Source organism: Elephas maximus, chromosome 20 (assembly GCF_024166365.1).
Source record: "Elephas maximus indicus isolate mEleMax1 chromosome 20, mEleMax1 primary haplotype, whole genome shotgun sequence".
Taxonomy (NCBI): domain Eukaryota; kingdom Metazoa; phylum Chordata; class Mammalia; order Proboscidea; family Elephantidae; genus Elephas; species Elephas maximus.
In genome coordinates, this window is record NC_064838.1 from 63,005,208 (window position 1) to 63,026,557 (window position 21,350).

At 46.6% G+C, this 21,350-nt stretch overlaps 2 protein-coding genes across 12 annotated transcripts in view; one reads left to right on the forward strand and one right to left on the reverse strand.

Annotated features, from left to right (window-relative positions):
- The window catches only part of PXK (PX domain containing serine/threonine kinase like), an 89,709-nt gene extending 71,310 nt beyond the window's left edge, over positions 1–18,399 (forward strand). For 2 of the 11 annotated variants that reach the window (XM_049861778.1, XM_049861782.1), the window contains 3 exons: positions 1,794–1,856; positions 14,037–15,573; positions 18,187–18,399. In XM_049861778.1, the coding sequence (XP_049717735.1) occupies positions 1,794–1,856; positions 14,037–14,251 (278 nt within the window). In that variant the 3' untranslated portion in view covers positions 14,252–15,573; positions 18,187–18,399. Of the gene's footprint in view, positions 1–1,793; positions 1,857–9,871; positions 9,910–12,751; positions 12,786–14,036; positions 15,574–16,602 lie in introns of those variants that run through there. The other 9 variants (XM_049861789.1, XM_049861780.1, XM_049861781.1 and 6 more) reach the window with 9 other exon arrangements.
- On the reverse strand, positions 15,837–21,105 carry PDHB (pyruvate dehydrogenase E1 subunit beta). The gene is made up of 10 exons (XM_049861791.1): positions 21,028–21,105; positions 20,887–20,940; positions 19,504–19,611; positions 19,350–19,412; positions 19,215–19,250; positions 18,782–19,067; positions 18,157–18,267; positions 17,725–17,816; positions 16,658–16,799; positions 15,837–16,359 (listed from the first exon to the last, which is right to left on the reverse strand). The coding sequence occupies exons 1-10, from the start codon at positions 21,067–21,069 to the stop codon at positions 16,214–16,216; spliced, it is 1,080 nt and encodes a 359-aa protein (XP_049717748.1). The 5' UTR covers positions 21,070–21,105; the 3' UTR covers positions 15,837–16,213.
- Between the last annotated feature and the right edge of the window lie 245 nt (positions 21,106–21,350).

The window sequence follows — 21,350 nt, forward strand, 5'->3', positions numbered from 1 at the left end:
GTCGTTCTGTTTATGAAGCTGAGAAAGCTGACTCTGTGCTGTACCTTCCTGAGGGCCCGCCCCCAGGCAGAGCTCTGTGCTAATGCTGCCATATGGGACCCCGAGGTCCCTCAGGAGGCTTGGGAAACGAGGCAGTAGTTGGGGGTTGAATTTACAGAGCACCCTCAAGCCCTATTTGAATCACATTTCGGCCTTCTCCTCCTGAAAACCTGTATTGTGGCACAAAGCAGCATGAAAACAGTCTGGGCTGAATTTTATTTCCTTTTTCAGTCAAACGCCCCTCGTATTTGATAGGGAGCTGAGGGAATATTGCAAGTACTAGAAAGGTATTAAATTCGGGGGAAGTGTGACTCATTAGGGCATTTCTTGTCATGCCCAGTGTCCCTGAGCCACCAACACGTTGTGTGAGTAGTGAGTGAAGTGGTGGTTGAAGGCTTGACTTAACCAGAACCTCTAGTCTGACTTCTCAGGGGTGTGGACAGTAGTCCGCCCTTAGGTGTATGCATCCATCAACCAGCAAGCATCAGACTCTGAAGCTTTGGTTGAGCCTTTCATAGGACCTCTGTGTGAGAGGGGCCCTATGTAGGGAACCTCCATCTGCCCACTGAAGCTACTTCTAAGTCAGGCCAGGAGGATATTTTCTAGGGATTTTCAAGCAATGGGGAGATGCTGAGAACTTGGGAATATTTGAAATACAGCAAATTCACTAAGTTTGGAGAAGTACATAACATGTGGGAATATGCCCATTGCATTGATGTAAAAAAGGTACTTAGTGAATTTCAGGTAAGAAAGGGTCTGGGAAATCTGCAAACTGAACAGACTGACCCTGTCTCATTGAATGTCAATCCAAGCCAAATCCTCCTGCTGTCCAGTCGATTCAATTCCAACTTGTAACGACCCTTTAGGACAGAGTAGAACTGCCCCATAGGGTTCCCAAGGCTGTAATCTCTACAGGAGCAGACTGCTACATCTTTCTCCCGTGGAGCAGCTGGCAGGTTCGAACTGCCGACATTTTGGCTAGCAGCCAAGTGCTTAACCACTGTGCCACCAAGGCTCCTTATCTCATTGAGTGTACCACTGAGAGAATGGGAATTCTCCAGCATACCCTGCTGGGTGGTTGCTATGGGAAACCCCGTTTTCTCTGGAGAGGTCATGGTTGGGCTGCTCTGTACCTCTCTGTGTCTGTGGCCACTGATATTCATTTGTCTTCACCAGGGAGGGCCTTGGGGTCAAAAAAAGACACTGCAGCAAGTTGCATAAGCTGTCGGTTAAGCAAAATTGGTTTCAAAACAGGGCAGGCTGTGGGTGCAGCGGAGGCAGTGAGCCGTTAGTGGCCTGGGAAGGAAGTGTCCTTTGCACTGCATTGGAAGCCTGTGGTCATCTGGCTCAGTCTCTGAGGTTTCTCTCCCCTGTCACCTTTTGCCATTTGCTGCAGAGTCAATACTGACTCACGGCCACCCCATAGAGTCCCTGGGTGGTGCAAATGGTTGACACATGCGGTTGCTCACTGAAAGGTTGGAGGTTTGAGTCCACCCAGAGGTGCCTGGCAGTCTACTTTCGGGAGATCAGCCACTGAAAAACCCTATGGAGCACAGTTCTACTCTGACTCATGGCGGCATCAGGAGTTGGAGTCAACTCGTCAACAACTGTTTTGTTTTTTTTAATCACCTTTTACCACAAGGCCACACTCTAAGCCAAGTGCAGATTCTCAGCTGACGGTGGGTCCCAGCTCAGACCCAATTTCAAATGTCTTTCTTTAGCCCCCGTAAGTGTTTCTCTGTGTTTTTTCTTAGCAGGATCTGGGGCCAGCTCACCTCTCACGTCCCCGTCCTCACCGACTCCACCCTCTACAGCAGGTTAGTAATGGAGGTGAAGTCATGTGGCTCCCTCCTCCTTCCCACCAACAAGGAGGATTGGGGCCACTTCTCTTCCTGCCTTGACCCAGGCATCTCAGGGCTAGGTAGTACCAGCCTTCTCCAGGGAAACCAGTGAGAGTGTGAAGAAGCAGTGTCATTTGGGAGGGTTAAGGGCCTAGATTTTCAAACATAGATTTCACAGGGGATGGAACAGTTTCAAAGCTACTAGCTGCCCTCTGGCTTGAGCTCACTCTCTTTGCTGAAAAGCCTCCCACGGGGTGCATCAGATCACAGCTTGCCCTTGTAGCACTCAACTAAACAAAACCAGCGCTATGGCCCCTGGGGCCCTGTCCTGCCAGTCCTTCCAGAGCCATCTCTTTATGGAGCCCAGCAGCCATAATGCCAGTGTCCCCATGGAGCAAGTCTGATGAAATACTAGGTGCGAGAATGAGACACGTCATTGAGTTTCCGATTTCCCGAGAACTGTTTGTGCTTTGTTTTGCTCTGCAATGCATTTTCAATTACCTGAATATTTTTCTGTGGCTGGCCTTTGCTTTACCCTTGTGAATTAAATCAGATACTATCAGTTTTGTTTGAAAAATGTAAAAAGAATTTATCTTGGGGAGTACTTATAAAAAATAGTAATTCTGTGGAGTAGACTCGTAAGATTATCTTTCTTCTTTCCTTTTTGGACTAAGATCTCTCTCCTGACCGTTTTGCAAGCCCAGCAGAAACACATTGGGGTACCAGTATCTCCTTTCACTTAAATGAACCGGATGTTCTGCATGTCGGAGCTGGTTCTGCCACCCAGAGCTTGTCTACTGTGTTTGGAAGGGCCTCCACAGCCATTTGAAGGGACGGTCATTGGCTGAGGTTGATTTATGAGTCGATGACACCATATTCATTAAGGCAGCACCCAGGAACCACGAAGCACATTACCCAACTGCCCCTAGATGCTTCTAACCGACCCTCCTAAAAATGACAGCAAGCCAGTGCAAGGTGACTAGTTTGAACGACTTACTTCTGGCCAAGGATGGCTACAGCTGGCTTAGTGCAGAATGTTCTGGGGCCAGAGCTTGTTTTGAGTAGCAAAGTACCTGGCTTACGGGAATGGTATTTTCTTCCCTGTCTGAGTTTGTCAGCAAATTTTACAAGAAAACTCCCAGGCATTGGTCAAGATCGGAAATAGGCTTCTTTGTCTTTTGTAGAGGTGACCTCTATAGGCTGATCAGAAATTTCTGGAGATCCACTACCTAGACTATGTTGAGCCATTTTCTAGAAGATAGAAGTCTTTAGAATATTAAGTTCACACCACTTAGACGTATTAAGGAGATTGGGGAGAATTAACAATGGGATCTGTGTTGTTGTGTGCCGTGGAGTCATTCCAACTCATAGCAACCCCATAGGACAGGGTCGAACTAGTCAATTAGGGTTTCCTAGGCTGTAATCCTTCACTATGTTGCAACAGTGAAGGATTCTATAGGGAAAATATTAAATGACACAGGAAGCATCAAAAGAAGATGGAAAGAATACACAGAGTCATTATACCAAAAAGAATTAGTCGATGTTCAACCATTTCAAGAGGTGGCATATGAGCAGGAACCGATGGTACTGAAGGAGGAAGTCCAGGCTGCTCTGAAGGCATTGGCGGGAAACAAGGCTCCAGGAATTGATGGAATATCAATTGAGATGTTTCAAGAAACAGATGCAGCGCTGGAGGTGCTCACTCGTCTATGCCAAGAAATATGGAAGACAGCTTCCTGGCCAACTGACTGGAAGAGATACATATTTATGCCTATCCCCAAGAAAGATGATCCAACCGAATGTGGAAACGAGAGAACAATATCATTAATATCACACACAAGCAAAATTTTGCCGAAGATCATTCAAAAATGGCTGCAGCAGTATATTGACAGGGAACTGCCAGAAATTCAGGCCAGTTTCAGAAGAGGACGTGGAACCAGGGATATCATTGCTGATGTCAGATGGATCCTGGCTGAAAGCAGAGAATACCAGAAGGATGTTTACCTGTGTGTTATTGACTATGCAAAGGCATTCGACTGTGTGGATCATAACAAATTATGGATAACACTGCAAAGAATGGGAATTCCAGAACACTTAATTGTGCTCATGAGGAACCTTTACATAGATCAAGAGGCAGTTGTTTGGACCGAACAAGGGAATACTGATTGGTTTAAAGTCAGGAAAGGTGTTCATCAGGGTTGTATTCTTTCACCATACCTATTCAACCTGTAAACTGAGCAAATAATCCGAGAAGCTGGACTATATGAAGAAGAACGGGGCATCAGGATTGGAGGAAGACTCATAACAACCTGCGTTATGCAGATGACACAACCTTGGTTGCTGAAAGTGAAGACTTGAAGCACTTACTGATGAAGATCAAAGACCACAGCCTTCAGTATGGATTACACCTCAACATAAAGAAAACAAAAATCCTCACAACTGGACCAATGAGCAACATCATGATAAATGGAGAAAAGATTGAAGTTGTCAAGGATTTCATTTTACTTGGATCCACAGTCAACACCCATGGAAGCAGCAGTCAAGAAATCAAAAGACGCATTGCATTGGGTAAATCTGCTGCAAAGGACCTCTTCAAAGTGTTGAAGAGCAAAGATGTCACCTTGAAGACTAAAGTGCACCTGACCCAAGCCATGGTATTTCAATCGCATCATGTGCATGTGAAAGCTGGACAAGGAATAAGGAAGACCGAGGAAGAATTGATGCCTTTGAATTGTGTTGGCGAAGAATATTGAATATACCTTGGACTGCCAAAAGAACGAACAAATCTGTCTTGGAAGAAGTACAACCAGAATGCTCCTTAGAAGCAAGGATGGTGAGACTGCATCTTACATACTTTGGACATGTTGTCAGGAGGGATCAGTCCCTGGAGAAGGACATCGTGCTTGGCAGAGTACAGGGTCATTAGAAGAGAGGAAGACCCTCAATGAGGTGGATTGACACTTTGGCTGCAACAGTGAGCTCGAGCATAACAATGATTGTAAGGATGGCGCAGGACCGGGCAGTGTTTTGTTCTGTTGTGCACAGAGTGGCTATGAGTCGGAACCGACTCGACGGCACCTAACAACAACAGGCTGTAATCTTTATGGGAGCAGATCGCCAGGTCTTTGTCCCCCACGGACAGCTGGTAGGCTCAAACTGTTGACCATTTGGTTAGCAGCTGAGTGCTTTAGCTGTTGCGCCACCAGGGTCTTTTAACAAAGTGGTGCATAGCACCTCACTGTGCATTAGATGTAGTTCTGGGAAGTTAACTGCCTAGGTCTCATCTTTACATACCGTGGGGAATCCACAGTCGATTCTGGAGTTCTTTTGTGAGTCCTCCAGTTTGCCTGGTTTTTCAGTGAAAGCTTTCTCATAGAGTAGCAGGTTTGCATGAGACAAGGTAACTTTTAGAATAAGAGGAAGGAAAAAGAGAAGTCTTTTGTCATTAGAGTTATGTTGGAAAAACTTTGTCTGAGGTGAGGGAGCAGGGGGCATTACTGTGAGTGTGATAACACCCACCTGAAGGGGACATGGGAGGGTTCAAGGGAAAACATGCGAGGCTCCAGGCACAGTGCCTGGCAGAGATAAGAGACCCCCAGCAAGTACTGGCTCCTTCTTTTCTTTGTCATCTGAAATGTGTTGTTGATGGAATTACCGGCTCAGCCCCAAAGGCTGCGCCCTGACCTCTGCTGGGCGTCTGCTGTAACACTTAAAAATGGTAACTCATGTTAAGTGAAGGACCCCTGATGGTGCAGTGGTTAAGTAAATGGCTGCTAGCCACAAGGTTGTCAGTTCAAACCACCAGCCACTCTGTGGGAGTAAGATGTGGCAGTCTGCTTCCGTAAAGATTTACAGCTTTGGAAGCCCTATGGGGCAGTTCTGCTCTGTTCTGTAGTGTCACTATGAGTCGGAATTGACTCTGCAGCAGTGGGTTTGGTTTTTTTAATATTAAATATTAAAAATAGCAACTCACTTCTAACCAAAAGGTCAGTGGCTCAAACTACCAGCCAGTCCGTGGGAGAAAGATGAGGCAGTCTGCTTCCGTAAAGATTACAGCCCTGTGGGGCAGTTCTCTGGCCTAAGGGGTCACTATGAGTTGCCTGGCACCCAACACCAGCAACAGTATTAAGCATTTGCCTGTCAGTCTACCATTTGGGGCCCTAAATGAGGCGCCCACAGTGAGTTTATTCGTTGTTATTCAGGATGCATTAATTGAGCACCTACTGTGTACACACAGGTGAGCCTTGGCCCTCATGGAGTTCCATTTCCAGTTTCTCTCAGGAGCTCCAGAATGACAGACATAATTCAGGCAAATGCTTTCCTCAGGGTCCAGCGGTGGTAGTTTTTCTCTCAGTGGTTCCTCTTCTTAAACAGAGAACCTCCACCTGGAAAACTACCAACGAGCACCATCTCAAGTTTCCGTTCTGTGCAAGGCATTGGGAGTTGCTCAGTGCATCCTTGTTGATGGATTTGCAAGGGCTTGCCCTGCCTTCAAGGCCTCGTGTAGTGTGGGCAGAACTCAGACTCGGGGTGGCAGCTGCTGGCTAGTCAACTCCAGGACAGGACGCAGGGCCTCCTGCTAGGCTCATCCTTCTCACTGCCTCTCTGCGCACTGCCCACTTTGCTGCGTGGAATCACCTTAACTCTTATTTATGTCTTTATTTCCAGACTAACTTTCTGGTTTTTGAAAAAACATGCTTATCTGGGAACCATGTCAAGGATAGTAGTGTCTTCTAGCTTCATGGTGAAAAGCAGTGCTCTCAAGAAATAAGGGAAAATTTATTTTCCAGTGCCAGTATTAAAAAAGTATCCTGCTCAAGGCAGCACCTCAGATACAACCAAACCTGGGGACTGGTGAGAACTGGTTGGGGAATCTAAGTTTGAGGCCACCACTTGCTAGTTCTGGGGCCTTGGGCAAGTTACTTGACCTCCCTGAACTCAGGTTTCCCATCTGTAAAGGAGGGTGGCAGCAGTGCGGGCCTCATAGGCTATTCAGAGGACTCAGGAGCTACACATGTAAAGGTATAGAACAGCACCTGGCGCACAGTAAGCCCTCAGCACGCTCACTTACCGCGAGACCTTGAGTGAGTCACTTTCCGCCTGTGGGTTTTAGTTACCTCCACTGTAAAAGGCACAGAAGTTGGAGCCATCTCACAAGTTCCTTCTAATTAAGCATATTGGAATTCCACCGTGAATCCTACCCGTTGGCAATTTGCTCTGTGGTAGAGCCACAGCAATAGATCAATGTAGGCAAGTTGAGTTTGGGAGCAGTGCCTTTCTTCCTGAAGACGTCCCTTGTAAGCACATATATGGTAGCTAAGGGTCGTTCTGGAGCCCTAGTGGTGCAGTGATTAAGAGCTTGGCTGCTAACTAAAAGGTCAGCAGTTCTAACCCACCAGCCACTCCTTGGAAACCCTATGAGACAGCTCTACTCTGTCCTATAGGGTCGCTATGAGTCAGAATCGACTCAACAGCAACGGGTCTGTTTGGTTTAAGGGTGGTATTAAGCTCCGTTACTTTTAGGATGCAGCAAAAATGACAGCTGTTTCTAAGTGAGGGCGTCTTATACTCAGGAGCCCTTTCCAGCAATTGCCAATGGCTCAAGCCCCTCCTTTTTCTTACTGCAACTCCCTCCCAGGGGCCTCCTCTGGAGGTCCTTACCAAATTGATGGGAGAACTATCATCTCCCAAAGTCTAGTGGTGATTTCATTGGGTGAAGCCGGATTTTCTAAAACTTTTTCTGAGACCCCTATTTTTCCAGCGAGACATCCCTAGCACTTTCTTTCCTGCTAAAGGTTATGTTTTCTAATTCTGGAAGGTCATGCTTTCATGAACTTTAAAATTCCTTGTTCTTACTTATTTCATGGTAAATGTCACCAACTAATATTTACACTCTGTATTTAGGGAGCCGAGTGGTTTAGCAAGTCCCAGTTTACACCCACACACAAATCCTTCCGAAACCCTTTGAGAGCAGCCAGGCCTTGCCTTTTTTTTTTTAAAAAAAAAGGTTTGCAAAAGAGCATTTTAAGGAACCTTAGCAAGCAGGAGACTCTAAGCTGTTTGTTTTTATTGCTAGTATCTAATGTCTATTTTGGGGATTGTTCTTTTTTACTGCTAGTATCTTAACATCTATTTTGAGGACTGTTTTGTGCCAGGCACCTAAGTGATTTATACTTACTGCTTATCCAATCCTCATGACTACCTGCTTGTCAGAGATGGTGTATTATACTGTATGTCCATTTTACAGATGAGGAAACTGAGGCTCTAGCGGGACTGAGGGGCTTGACCAAGGTCACACAGCTGGGGAGCAGTAGAAACTCAAACATTTAGCCCACAGATTTGTGCTGAGTGTCTGCTCTGGTCCGCTCTTTCCAGGGTGCTCTCTGGGACCCCTGCTGCTAAACACTGCTTGCAGGAATGGAGACAGCTCTGAACGCAGAGCTAGAAAGCCCAGGCTTCTGTCCTAGCTCAGCCACTTTCCCGCTGAGACTTGGACAAGTAATTTCCCTTCTTTGAGGCTGTTTTTTGTTTGTCGTATTTTGTTTTTTTAGGATTTCCTACTCTTTAGTACGTAGATAATGCACACGACAAGGCTTTGTAAAGAGTAAAGTGCTACCGGGCAGGCGATGCCATGAATGTAGACATCAGGGATTCCCAGCCCCTCTTGCTACAGTGGATGAAAGTTTAAGCAGTGATTTTGAAAAGAGAGAACTGCCATTTTGTAGGAACCCCAGGCTGTAAGAATGAATGATGAGAAAGGGGAGTTTAGAATCTGGGGACTGAAGGAGGGAAAACATACATATGGGCACAGAGAGTGACTGTAACCTTAAGTAATAGGAAGGAAGGGTAAGACTTAATAAGACACAAAAGAGCTTCTAGAATTTGCCTGCCTAAGTCACCTACCTAGGCTCAAAATTGATGCGTGGCCATAAGAATTACCTCTTTTTCTCAAAAGCTATACATGCACACCTCAGGCACCATCTTTCTGCCCTTTCGGGTTCTCTCTGAAGAGCATGTTGGCTTGTGCTCTCTCTGTGTGCTGCTGCAGCCTGCCAGCCCACTCCCAAGCCCAAGGGTGCGAGCTCCTCCCTGGTGTGGTCGGGGCAGGCAGGACAGTGTTGCCAGCATCCTTGGTGTCTTCCAGAGCTGCTCCCCATGTGAGTGGTCTGCCCCCCCCACCCCCCCAGCTCCCCCACCCAGGAGAGTTATCCTCTGGACAATGGGGCAGAGTTGGTTCGTTGGGAACCCTGTGATTTACTGTCAGGGAAAGCTTTTATCCTTCACATTTAACCTGGAACCTAGTCAGTTAGAAAGAAAGACAAGACAGATGTTTGCCTTGCCTTTTCTTTTTTTAATGGTTTATAGTTGCCAGTAAGCTAATGCTGGATCCCCCAGATCACCCACTGCCTGACTCAGCTTCCAGATGGCAGGCTCTGGGGGGCGCTGCTCCTTCCCAGGGCTGGCCTGCCTGCCTGCCCAGGAGCCCTCCTCAGACCTGCCCTATGCTTACACTCTTCCCAGCCTTAAAAAAGACGAGTCTCCGTCTTAGACAACGGAGAGATTGTTTGGAAGGAAGTGAGTTTTCATTTTTCTGCCCTCTTGATAAGCCGTCCTTGCTTAGTAAGAGAACTAAGCATACTCACTGTACCCATTACGCTTTTCAGGGGAGGTAGAACCTTCAGGATGCTTCTGGAATAAGTGTTATGCTTGTAAATAAATAGAAATAGCACCTAACTGGCTCAGAAAATGGAAGGGGAAGAGGAAAGCAATTTGTTGGTTACTTTGTTAGCGCTTTTGCCGTGTCGTAAAAGGGTCAGTGTTGTGCTTACAAACCACTGCACTGATTTAAGGATCTCCTAGCTTTGCGGTGAGAATTATCAGCGTGTGACTCAGACGAGTATTTTACTGTCTCTTGTTGTTTGATAAATGATACTAAGATCTGAATAATGACTGTGTCCCCCTCTCTCTCTCTCTCTCTTTGCTGTCTTCAGTAGAGCATGCACCATTTTGAACGTGAATTTTCGGTAAAGTAAGCTATGCTGATTTCTCTAACTTTAAAGATGCTCTGTTTCTCTATGTGAAATGGGACCCTGTGCGTCTAGATCACTGAAGTGATGAGCAAGTGGGAAAGCTGATTTGAGACTATTGCCTTATCAGAACATTTAAATGAAATACAGCATCTTTAAAAAGCACCCCCAGTGACTTCATTTATATTCATTTCATTTTCATTGTGACCTTCAAAATCTTCATTTTCCACTCTTATTTTAACTTGAAAATACAGCTTTAAAAGGAGTCTGAACCCTGCGCATCTGCTGCATGGCATTTGGGCATGTTTTGGTTTTGGACACCATGCCTCTCAGAGTCCTGTTGCTGCTAAAATCTTGCCTCCTAGTTATTCCAGTGAAGGGGAAAAAGGAGCTAGGCAGTGAGTTCCTGGTTACGAGGAGACAGTTTACTGGCTTTTATAACTGACAGTAGGGAAAAATGGGTCTTCTCTTTAAGCATACTTAACAATTCTCCCAAGAGCTGGTGCTGCCTGCTTCCGGGGTCATGCTCTGCCTTCTCTCCTGAGGGTGGCTGGTACGTCTGTGTTGTTTGGTGGCCATTTGGCCTCCCCACCTATGTGTGTGGACCACAAAGGAACTCAGACCTACACAGACCGCTAGACTGCCCCCTGCTAACGCTGGCCCCGAGGTAAGTGGACCCTCAGGCGTCCTTTCTAAGAGGCTGTCAAGGATGTTTCTGGCAAGGCATTCTCCCTTGCTGCAGCTATCTGTGCTCTCCTGCCAGGGCCTCAGCTAGACTGCCACGTTCCCCTCTGGGCTGGTGGAAGAGTCCCATTGAGGGCGGAGTAGTTGGGTCTTAGGGTTTTTGCTCAAGAGAAGGGGAGACTGGAAAGGTCAACTGGGACGAGGGCACAGTGGTGAGTCTCAGGTGCTCAGCGGAAGCGTTGCTGGCGGCCCCTGCAGCCCACTGCCTGGTTTGTATTCAGGCATCACACTTTTTGCCACCTGAAAGGTCGGCATGGGATTGACCACACGGAGAGCTGACTCCCTAGATCAGCCCCTGGCGTGGCAGGGCATCTGGCACGGTCACGTTGGTCGTCCTGGCAGGAGCTGTACACCACACGTTCACATCCTTTTATTTCCTCCGTGCCAGTTCAGTGCCCTGAACTGCTGTTTGTAATTACAGATAAGCTCTCTTGGAACATCCCCCATTGTATTATTGCAGGCCGATATTTTTAAAAGCTGTGTGAGCTCATTAATTGATCTAATGTGGAATCTGTCAGGTCTTATCTGTGGCCTGGGGATAAGGGATCCAGAGGTTTCTTGGGGCTGGAGGAGGGTGGGGAGAATACTCAGTCACATTTGAGGCAGTGTGCACTCAGGTTTTAGGCACTTGTTCCCAGGTTGGTCACAGGACCAGTAGCTCACTCTGAATTTGGTCCTCGTTAGCCCTCCCTACCCCCGTACCCCCAGTGTTACCTGTGTGTTGTAACTTATACCCCAGTGGACCTTTAGAGGGAACTGCAGACCATGGACTAGGCCCAAAGAAAATTGATGGGATGGGGCCTGTGGACAGGGACTGTGAGTGCCCAGGTCTCTGTCTCTGCTTCGTCCAGTTTTGATGTTCTGACCCCTGGACGGGCTCTCCCTTTCTAGGGCGTTCTGAGCTGTTGAGTTAAGCTCTGGCCTTCTTTGCCCTGATTGTACGGTACACGTCAAGATCCACATTGGTTGTCCCAGGCCAGGAAAAAATCCTAACAGGACGACAGGCCCTTTGGGAGCAGCCTGGCCCTCTGTGAGCGGACATCTGGGCGATCATGCTCCTCACCTTTGAACGAGCAGCCTCTCCTTTCGTGAGCAACTCTTAGGAAAAGAGACCCTCAGGCTTCCATTTGCTTTACAGGCACAAGTTACCCCGTAGTACTTTGGACATTGCAGTTATTTACAGCATGTATATTTTCAAAGAGACTCGTGTAAAGTGGCAACAACTTCAGCCTTCACCTGGAAAATGGAGATCCATTTAGTGAACACTACCCCAAAGCCCCCAAACTCTGTGATAGTGAATTTGTGCTTTTAATTTCCAGTGCCTGCTGATGAGGCCAAAGTTAAGGGCTGGTTCCCCCGAGAGCTAAGCAGCTGTGTTTTGTGTCAAGGCCCTGAAGGCCCATCTCTAAATTCCTGGAATCCTGGGCTGGAGGGGTGGCCGGTCTCCTGACGGTCAGTTTCCCGCCTTCAGTAGAACCTCTAAGTGCTGTCGCTGCCCAGAGCCTGTCTTCTGTCCCTCACCCTGCAGTTACTCTGCTACCCAAGATCAAAGCTCAGAGCTGGGGGGCAGCAACCGTGGAGCCCCCCCAAGTACACACACTTGGTCCTGAGTCTCCAGGCTCCGCTGCCCCCTCTGGCCCCGGGGTGGGAGGGCCCGGAAGGAGGGCGGCATGGTGCCCACTCACCCCTGTGGGCAGTGCTTACTCTTGGTGCCCAGTCAAGATCTGAGTTTCAAGAGCCTTCAGCGGCAGTCTCCCCTCCTCCTGGTATTCACTGGTCACTAGAGGAGCGCCCTTCAGAGGAGTGCTCACAGCACACACTCATTCTCCCTGGTTTTCTTACCTGAACAGTCATTTCAGATTTAAAGTCCTTTTTTCTTTTTTGTAACCTCGTGACATAAAGCCGGGAACCCTAGAATAGAACATAATAGGACTTCATTCATTGGTTTTTTGATATCGTATAGAGCTAGTGAGAATGACGTGTCGTTCATGTGTTCGTTGTCTGTACTTGATCTTTCTTTGTATGCCACATCGTCCATCACCGAGAGTCCCGAGACTGCAGAGCATGCCAGTCTGTATCTGTGTGGTTTCTAGATCTCAGCTGCCTTGGGTTTGGGTAAAAGGTGTAGAAGAAGGTAAGTGGTCTTCTGGGAATTGTTAAGACTTTAACTGCCTCCTGTCACACTTGGTGGAATATGCACTTGAGTAGTTTCCTGGTGATCCTGAACTCCTCATCCATGTGAACTCAAGCACTGATTGGGATCGGTACTTGTTACCACCACAGCTTGGTAGCAGTTGTGGGGAAGGCCACCTAGCAGAAGTATCCTAGGCGTGGCCCTCAGGTGGGTGGAAGAGGGAGACAGTAACAGATGGCAGGGTCATGGAGAGCTGCGGGGTCACAGCAGGTGGGCACTAACACTGTGGCATAGGACAGTTCTTTAGGACAGGGCCTTTTCTGTACTTGGTGACTGTTGTCCCGAGAGAACACTTCATTCATTGATTCAGAAGTACAAAAGTGGAGTTCCAGGTGTTGGTGTGCCTGGAAGCTGAGGGAAGTTTTAGATACCTGTCCTGTTTCCCTCTTCTACCCCGCTGGGGTAGTAGAGCTCAGCTTCCCAGTCTCTCCCGATGCTTCAGCAATGAGACACATTGAGTGCACTTCTGTCCTGTTCCCAGGTTGGACCACAGTGGAAAAGCACACTGCTTGAAGAAGACTCATCCCTGAGAATTCTGTTACAATGCTTTGCATTGCTGACAATTATTAGCATTTGGTTTCTTTACTGCAACCTAATAGGAAATAATTATTGGAGACAGACTCTTCTCGGGAACATGTAACCCAGCAGGCGCTGGCTCCTTGCCGGGAACCCTGAGTGGTTTGTCACTTTATGTTAAATCACATCCTTCAGATACTGTGCATGTTGGAACAGCTGAAAAACTGTTCATTACTTATTAGAAATTGGTATTCAGGTAGCCCAGCCTTGTGTGTACAAATGTCCGTCTTTCATTGCTAGTTAGGGGCAGGGGTTGCTGCCCCAGGCCTGGATAAGCAGCTGATGAACTCCTTTTGAGACCCTAACTAATATTGGAAATGGAGTCGAGACTCATCTGTGCAGAGAGTATCGTTGGGTTGAGTTTCGGGTAGTCTGTACTGTATGTTAAGATGGTCTTTTTTCACATAGCTGTTATTTGGGAGAGATGGACACATTTGATTAATTCTCCTTTGATGCTTCTAGCTCAGTGTTTTTTAAAAAGCATAGTGGGTATCTTTGTCCCCCTGAAGGAAAACATTTACAGTCCCACCAGAGTCTGCTCTGCCCAGGCCTGAGCACGTGTGTGTGTAGGACGGGTGGAGAGGTGGACACTGACTGCCCCCTTCGCCTCCGCAGGGACGTCAGCATTGCCTCCGCCTCCACCGCCACCTCCGCCTGCACCACCAGCAGCTCCCTTGGCTCCAGCGAGCACAGAGGCCCCGGCACAGCTCCCGTCCCAGGCTATGAATGGTGTGAGCAGAGGGGCCTTGCTCAGCTCCATCCAGAATTTCCAAAAAGGAACTTTGAGGAAAGCCGAAACCTGTGATCACAGCGCTCCTAAAATCGGCTGAAGCTTTCTGTTTACACGCAGAGGGAAAAGCTCTTTTTTTCCCTCCCACCCCCAAACCCTAAAGTACCTTCTTCCTGGATAATTACTGAGCCAGTACAGCCACATACTGTTTTGCAGATACTCGTGTAAGAGGCTTTTCAAGAGAGAAATATTCAAGTAGAAAAGTCGGGCTGGCGTTGCTGCCTTGAGATAAGTATTTTGCTCCTTTGTTCTTTTTACCATTTTAAGGGAGTCTGGTTCATTCTCTAATGGGCATCTTTTGAGGCAGCAGCATATTGGAATCAATATTTCCAGCAACTGAAGGAAATGGACAAAAACACAGTGACAATATTCAGTTACAGCAGTGAATGGCCTTTGTGTTGCAATTCTTCCGACCCCATCAGACAGGTCCTAAGAAACGTTCCTCTCATAGTTCTTTATCCTAAAGCATCTTCTGGTTATTTCTTAGCTAACTCCCATTTTTGCTATTTGATTTCATCTTAAAGACGTTAACACTCTAGCCCATAACATGGTGATGTCACTGAGGCCATTTCCCCCAATGCAGACTGGGGAAAGCTGGTGGCATTCTAGCAGGAAGGCCGTGTGGTTGTAGACTCAGGGCTGCTGGAGCAACTACTTTAGACCCGTAGTTTAGTTACAATGTATCAAAACAGACAAAATAGGTTGACATCAGAAAAAGCTCTTGGCAATTAGAGGATCTTCTTTATCCTCAGCAATTAAGTTTGGGGTTTGTGGGGGGATCATTATTACAAGTCAATTTGGCATTTGTAGAAATAAGTCCTGATTTTTGAAAGACTATACAAATATATCATCTTTTTATTGTCACTCATATATTGGAAAGATTCTTTATCCTATGATTTGCTTAAACTCCTAAATGAATTGCACTTTAAGGGTTATAAATAATCCATTTTAAAATTGAAGTGCACACATCAGTGTTGGTTACTGTGCAGAGAACGTCACTGTGTATAGTTTCATGTAATCTGTGATATACGTTCAGCTGTATTTTTTATTAAAATAAACCACGTCAAGAAAATGGGTTGTCTGTAATGAGAACTTCTTGTAGCACCTTTTATAAACATAAAGACTAGATCCACAGTCTTAAGTTTCTTTCCCACTTATCCTATTTTGTGCTGTATTTTCCCTTTTAATGAGTAAGAGCTAACAATCTTGTCTTGCTATTTACATTAGGCACCACCTCAGTGATTATAAAACTCATTTAAACCAGCTTTTCCATCTCAGCTTCTGAAGAGAGCAGCATGACAGGATGGCTGGCTTTTGGCAATGCGAAAAATACCTGACGTGAATTTTGCTGTAATTTTAAAGGTAACCTTACTAGAAGTAGGCATTCGAAGAGTCTGTGGACAGGGTCCCGTTCCCAGTGATTGGGTCTAGGTGATTAGTTCCTGATGAGGGCTGTGAGGCCTGAGTCCTTCCAAAGTTAGCTCTGCTATTTTGGATGAAGCTTTAGACAGCTGAGTAAAAAGAAGCAATAATTTTGTACAGTATCAACTTATTTTCCATTTGGTACTAATTTAATAGAACCCTAAGTTTTCCACCTAATTTGAAGAATAGAGAAATGCAATTAGTCATAGTCAGGAATTCCTTTATTCCATATCAAAACAATGTAAGAGTAAATGTAGATGATACACTTTTATACACATAAGTTACCTTTTAGGCTGTATCTTTCATCAGGCCACATTCATACCTTGTACGTCTAGTGAAACAGTAACATTTTACATCAGTCTTGTTCAAAGAACCTGGCAATGTAACAGACCCCCCCCCAAAAAAAAAAAAATCCCGGGGAGTTCCTCCATACACAAGCACATTTAGACTTCATCCCAGCACAAAAACATGGTGCTGCTTTAGAGATTGCTTTCTGAGTAAGGTCTTCAGTACAATCCAGGTGAAATATCAGCAAGTATTTTCAATAGGAAATTCCAACGATTTAATAGTTAATACCAAACTAGATGTTTAACGTCTTCTTTATTGCAAATATGATGTCTTTGACCTGAGGTATAGAGTTGTCTTCTAGAATCTTTGCATAAGGCATAGGGACATCAGCACCAGTGACACGAACTGCAGGAGCATCCAGGTAGTTGAATGCAGGACCTAGGAGCGAATAAAGGCTAGGCTAAGAGGGAGGCAAGGGAAGACTCGCTGAGCAACAGCACCTTGGCACCAGAGGAGTGGCTGACTGAAGAGGAAACACCAGGTAAAAGAACTCTGGTTACGAGGAACTAACTGCCTTTTGTTTTGCTTTTTAACAGTCAAAGGAGAAAGGCCAAACTGACAAGTTGAAAGTTCAGGTCATTTGGCCACTGCTAGCTTTTAATCATTTTATTCAATATTCAGGTGCACATGTTTATTATACCTTGACTATACCCAAGAACCAGTTTCTTTCAAGTACCTTCCATGATCTTGGCACAAATTTCAGCTCCTACTCCAAACTGTGGCCAGCCTCCTTCCACGGTCACAAGATGATTTGTCTTGACGACACTGGCTTCTATGGTTTCAATGTCCATTGGTCTAATGGTACGCATATTTATCACCTAAACAGGTAATGTAATAAATAAGATTTATAGAGCCACCGCATCACAAATAGAGCCCTGTCCCCATCATACCATTTCCTTTTTTGTTTCTTGCCCATCTTTGGGCTAGGAAAATCTCATCTGCCTATTCACCTACAAATGTAAAAGGGGAAACTTAATTTTCAAAAAAAATCTTTAATCTCATGTACAAGCAGCTCTGTTAACTTGCAGAATCCACTTAGCCTTCCTTGGCCTTAACTGCCCTCTCGTCAAAATAAATATAACACCATGGCACTTAAACATATGGGCAAGGAGAGAACTGGAAGGAGAGATCCTGACTTTTGTCTGATTCCCTTAAGTAAGCTATTTCCTTTTTCAGACCTAAATGTCCTTGCGTTTCCACATCAAGCACCTTGTAAAAATATTTTTAACACGGTATTCATCATTAGTAAAAAATAAAAAACAACAAATAAATAAATAAATATAACTAACATCTGAGTCCATACCATGTCCAGGCACTAGGCTGAGTGTTAATTCTCACAATCACCCTATGATGGAACAGTATTTCTGTTACCTCTATTTTATAGCTGATGGAGCTGAGACTTAGAGCACGTAACACACCCAAGCCTAACTAGTAAGTGGTAGGTCCTGGATATGACAGAGTTAGGCTTCCTGACTTCTCAGTTTCCCCTCTCTCCTAACTGCCAGATCTGAGGTTGATCTTAAGAAAGCAGGTACTATTCTAAAAGGTCCAGCGCTCAGGTGGTTAAAAAGCTAAGAATAAATATTAGAAAAACAAGCAGGCTCCCCACTTCAAATGGCGGCAAAACTTAGAGACAAGGCAAGACTGGTTACACCTAGTTAATCTCTTACAGAACTCAAACTCCTAATTCTGAGTCTGAAATTTAAAAGGAGCCGTTCTGATTCTCTAAGCATGTCCACCCACCTCACATTCAATTCCCTCCTTAGACAGCACTGTCGCAGCTTCTAAGCAGTGGCCAACAGGTCTTGAATGGGAAACCACGGTCACATGCGTCCCTGAAACAAAGTGGTCAGAGGTCAGGTTAAAACTAAAGATGCTGTACCACCCTTCAGCCAGCTGTGGCTCTGCTCATTTGTCAAGTCTTCAGCTCAGCTTCATCCTGTTGACATGAGGGATGTGGCAGCCTTCCTGGAAACAAAATGCAGACCTATGGGACTGAAACTTAGACAAGGACAACTGCAGGAGAAATCAGGGCACCACACATTTTTGACTTGAGCTCATCTACAATTGCTTTTATTCAAAGTAAAAGGCAATAACTTCTAAATTGGATTTGAGCAATATAAATAGAGGGGCTGGCTTAAAGACAGTGTTTAAATGTATACTAAGTTCTCTTACCTTGCCTTTCTATTTTGGCTTTTCCAATAGGAATCAGAAAATCTTTTGATTGAGCTGCATCAGGGAATTCGAAAGGAACTCCATACATCAATTCATTCTCCAGCACCACCACTACAAAATAAACATTTAAACAAAAGTAAATACTTATATCAGACTAAAAAAGTATATACAACATCATTCATTTTGTAAAATGTTCCACTGTGCTAATTAACCAAAAATAAAAAACCAGTGCCGTTGAGTTGATTACAGTCAAAGATAAGAAAAAAAATCACATTCTTTACTATCTTTACTGTGTCTATAAATCATTAACATTTTGTATGAGCTGGCTAAGCCCCACTAAAACAAAACCAAACCTGTTACCATCAAGTTGATTCCGACTCATAGTGACCCTACAGGACAGAGTAGAACTGCCCCGTAGTGTTTCCAAGGCTGTAAATCTTTGCGGAAGCAGACTACCACATCTTTCTCCAACGTGCGGCTGGTGGGTTCAAGCTGCCGACCTTCCAGTTAGGAGCCAAGCACTTTAACCACTGTGCCACCAGGAAGCCTTTACTTGTCCCTTTTATGAAGGATTTCATTTTAGTTCTTTAATGTTCAAAAGAGACCCAAGGGTCATTCTGCTGACCTGGATTGTTATCCCGAATGGCTGATTTAATAAGTCCTTTTGCATCCTCTGAATTCCAGGGGCTGACCACCTTTAAGCCTGGGCAGTGCCCATACCAGGCAGCAAAGCACTGTGAATGCTGAGCAGCCACGCCCGCTGAAGCACCATTGGGCCCCCTGAAGACTATGGGCACAGACTGACGGCCCCCAGACATGTAGTAAGTCTTGGCAGCCGAGTTTATAACCTGATCAATGGCTTGCATAGAGAAATTGAAGGTCATAAATTCACAAATGGGCCGCAAACCAGCCTGTCAAGTCAAAAACATAGATATTAAAAACAGAAACTCACAGCACTGAAGTGTGGCAAACAACCACTCCGTTCCTCCAACATTCAAACAAGGTTTTTAAAAGGGAAAAAATCTCTTTGAATGAGTTTCACAGATAATACTACATACCATAGCTGCACCTACTGCAATTCCAGCAAAGCCCATCTATAAAGCAAAGCACAAAATGAGTGAAAATCCATAAAGATAATAGTATGCACTTCATTCAATATGCCCCTCAAACGTATTTCTTGCTGGAAGGCTTACCTCAGATATGGGAGTGTCTATGATCCTCTTGTCTCCGTATTTCTTCCACAGGCCTCGACTAACCTATTATTGAGAGTTGACCCCGTTACTTTTAAGCATACCTGGGAGCAAATGACCACTTCAATTTTGTATAACTTTCATGTATTCTGATTACCTTGTATGCCCCATCATACTGGGCAACTTCCTCCCCCAGCAGAAAAACCTTCTCATCTCTTTCCAGCTCCTCGTCCATCCCTTGATTTATAGCATCACGAACTGTCACCTGTCACAGGTATGGGCAGTTGATAAGCTACAGAGTTATTTAGGATACTACGGAGATTCTCTCCTGTTATACTTACCTAGACTGCCCACAGAATACAATAAAAAAACTAACACTAGAACAGGCTTCTCTTAAAAAGTTCACTGAATTCTGGAAGTATTTTCTAGCATACATAGCTGGTCTCGGGTGTGTTACTGCTTTCCTTGATGCGCACCCAAGCTTAAGAAAAATGCTTCCCTTGGTCAGACCTGCTTGCACGTGGTTTCCTGAGCAGAAAGAATACTGGGTTTTTTATTTATACACTTGGTGTAATATGGGGCAGAGAAATGTCAAGGTAGCATAAATGATACTAGGCATCAGCATTCACTAGGTGCTAAAAAAAAAACAAAACCAAACCCAGTGCCGTCGAGTTGATTCCGACTCACCGCGACCCTACAGAACAAGAGTAGAACTGCCCCACGGAGTTTCCAAGGAGCGCCTGGCGGATTCGAACCGCCGACCCTTTGATTAGCAGCCGTAGCACTTAACCACTACGCCACCAGGGTTTCCTAGGCACTGCCAAACTGCGTTCAGGATCTTTTTAATCCTTACAGCCACCCTCCAAACCAAAAAAAAAAAAAAAAAAGTGGAGTCAATTCTGACTCCCAGCGACCCTATAGGACAGGGTAGATCTGCCTCAGGGGGTTTCCAGAGTTGTAATCTTTAGGCTTTCTTCCGCGGAGTGGGGTGGTGGGTTCCAACCGCGGACCTTTCGGTTAGCAGCCGAGTGCTTAACCACTGCGCCACCAGGGCGCCTTACAACTACAATAAGTGTTATTTTACCACACAGATTGGTAGACGCCCCTAATTTAAAAAAAAAGGGGTGAGGGGTGTTGGGTGGGTAATGGAACGTCAAGTCCCGTTTTCACAGACCGCCCATCTGAGCCCAACCAGCCTCGCAGGTGTGACATTTCGGGGTGACAGGCGACAAGGCGGCACGAGATCCACCAGGCTCCAGCGCGGTGAGCGGACTGGGGTCCTAAACCCACTTGGGGACCAAGAGGGTTTCCTAGAGGAGGTGACGCCTGCACAGTTCCGAGAGACAAGGAGGAATCTGCAGGACGAGAAAAGGCTGTCCAGGCAGAGGGCAGGCCGGTAAAAAGGCCGGGGGGCGCGCAGCACGCAGGACGCGGACTCCCCAGACCCCAGGAGCCGTGAACACCTCCCAGGCACGGCGCAGGCGCGACCCCGACCTCGGCCCCGGGGCTCCCTCCGGTGGCCAGCGTCCGGGCCGCTCACCTGCAGCGCCGCCGGCGCCGTCCGGTGGAAGCGCCTCCTCAGCAGCCCAGACACCTGGCAGGGAGAGACAGGAGGCGTTCAGAGGGCACGCAGAGTAGGCAGGGGTCGCGGGAGTCGCCGGGCCCCCTCGCTGCCGCTTACCTGCCGAACGGGCCTCCGCACCAGCCCAGACGCCGCCGCCATCTTGCCGGTGTCCTCTAGCCGCCGCCTCAAGACAACACAGCGGGCTCGGCCAGTGTGGGCAGGTCCCGCCTCCCCCGCCGCCGCGGCCCAATGACAGAGCGCGGCGCCCGCGTGTCCCGCCCACCGGAGGAGGAGCTGGGGGCGGGGCCGAGGTGGTGCCGTCCCTCTGCCTGGAGCCGATTCAAATCAACTTTATTGACAGCAGGCGGCGCCTGACACGCGGGGTGCACGCCGCGGCCACGTCCCAGGCTGGTGTTGCTCGAAGCGCTGGGACAAAAGTC